The following is a 2,118-nucleotide window of genomic DNA, read 5'->3' on the forward strand; positions in this document are numbered from 1 at the left end:
TCATTCGGCCGCTCATCAAAAAAATATATCTGACATTTTTGCAAGAAAAACTGATTTAAAGCCCCATTTCGAAGAAATTTCGTTGGAGTTGTTCCGCTGCAAGCATTTCAATCTTATTATAGGGTCGATAGACCCCCAGGTGTAAAGTTGCAGTGACATGACAGACTCGTGATATATGAACCAAGACAAATATCCARACATATGACACGTAATTTAATTGAATTTTTTCCATATTACAAATCACAATTTCTTTTTTTCCGTCGAGTATAACATTTCAATTACGTCCATTAAAAGCGGATTTAGGAACAAAGCCATAACCGAAGATTTACAATGCAATATTCCCGAGGGAATGGTGACAAATCTGCGAAACATGAAGTCCGTAACCGCAAACTAACCGTAATGTGTAGCAAAGCAACCCTTCTCTAATTACCCTCTTTGGAAATCCGTTATAAAGGCAAGACGGCTGTCTTGGAGGTCATTTCTCGTCTCGAATAGTCACTTCATCCACGTTGATGAGAACTCTCCACAGACTTGTCTTGACGGGCGAAAATTACCCGAGAGGAGTTTCCGAAGCGTAAACAAAGCAGAAAGTTGGCGAAAACAAAACACATTCGGTTTATTTATAAAATAGTGTTAATACAACTAAATTGTTTATTATTTAGGTGATAAAATTTTAGCGTTTACTTACGCCATGCGAACGGAGAGGGGCATTTTCTTGATCTCATCAGGACAAGTACATTCAACACCTCACTGTCATTCCATTTAATTAGTTTCACGCGAACTGTACAAGCTATAAATATAAAGTGTGTGAAGGTACGAAGTGGACTAAATATACATCAACACGAACACACTTGAAACTGTCACAATTCCCCCGAAATTGAGCAAAACGAGGGCATTTCGGCACCATCACTCACATTCTCCTCGAYTAAATTCCACGCTAGCGTGTGAAAAATTCTCCGATCCGCGGGGGATTTTAATTAAAGCTCCATGTCACAGATCCGCGATCCCTGAAGAGGAAAAGTGTTACRACCTCCCCCTCGTGAGCTTCCCGCACGACTGGCTATTCCTGCAGCAGTCCTGCTGTGCACGCATCTGAGAGGATCCTGCGGAGATGTGGAAATTCGGAGCGAGTCGGATCAGTGTCGCGGCCCGTCGTCGCGTATTTTTTCAATAAATAAAAAAGTGGCGCGGCCAAATTGAGGTCTGCGAGGAAAGTTCACCAAGTTGATTTTGCTAACTGACGGAAAATAGGGCGAGGGGGTTAATATRGGAGAGTGGACGCGAAATGGACACTTTCGTGATTAAAGAGCAACGAAATGATGAACCGATCAACTAATAAACAAATAACGGGCAATTTTCCRATTACAAAAACTGGRTGGAGAAAATRAGAAAAAGCGAAAACACTGAAATACTGAAAACTTCAAACTTGATCTAAATGCAGTCAGTGCCAAGAGAGTGAATAATTTTTCAAAAATTTTGAAAGTTATGAGCTAATGAACATATTAGATTAGAACAGAGATACTGGCCAGAGGCGTGATAGCGCAGCGACATAAGATTACTGCTTTGGCAGAAATGCGAGCTTTAAGAGCTTTTTTATCGTATATTTTTTTGATTTTTCTTAGATGCCATACGTAATAGGTATAGGTACTCATTTTTTTTCAAAAAATCGAAAAGTTAGTTAAATTATCTTGCAGATTCAGAAGGGTGCATTAAACATTGTTGGGTCGATCAACTTTTTGTTGCAAAAACACTTGAAATATAGTCTTTTAGAAGTAATATCACTCGTTAACATAATGCAAAATGTCAATTGAGTAATAAAGCTGAAAATAGAACTATAAGCATACATATAGGCACTATTATTCAATTCTAGTCAAAAAAATAAAAAAAATTGAATCTAATAAGACACAAAAACTGATACAGTATGTAAAATTACATGTTAGATTCCAAATTTTTTAAATTTTATAACCCAAAAATGATCCCAATTTTTCATTTTTGTAAATTGCGGCAAAACTGTACATCAAAAGTTATAATGTTTTAAATTTTACTTATGTAAAATGTTCTGGAAAATAAATTGACGTTGAAAAAAACCACAAAATTTGCAATTGTTTAGAATATAGT

At 36.9% G+C, this 2,118-nt stretch overlaps 1 protein-coding gene across 4 annotated transcripts in view; it reads right to left on the reverse strand.

The window, feature by feature from the left end:
- The window catches only part of LOC123011473 (neuropilin and tolloid-like protein 2), a 149,934-nt gene extending 148,872 nt beyond the window's left edge, over positions 1–1,062 (reverse strand). For all 4 annotated transcript variants that reach the window (XM_044408917.1, XM_044408918.1, XM_044408916.1 and 1 more), the window contains exon 1: positions 689–1,062. In XM_044408917.1, the coding sequence (XP_044264852.1) occupies positions 689–725 (37 nt within the window). In that variant the 5' untranslated portion in view covers positions 726–1,062. The remainder of the gene's footprint in view (positions 1–688) is intronic.
- Between the last annotated feature and the right edge of the window lie 1,056 nt (positions 1,063–2,118).

This window comes from Tribolium madens, unplaced genomic scaffold (assembly GCF_015345945.1).
Source record: "Tribolium madens isolate multiple individuals breed KSU strain unplaced genomic scaffold, Tmad_KSU_1.1 Scaffold_91;HRSCAF=231;Tcas5.2_LG7, whole genome shotgun sequence".
Taxonomy (NCBI): Eukaryota; Metazoa; Arthropoda; class Insecta; order Coleoptera; family Tenebrionidae; genus Tribolium; species Tribolium madens.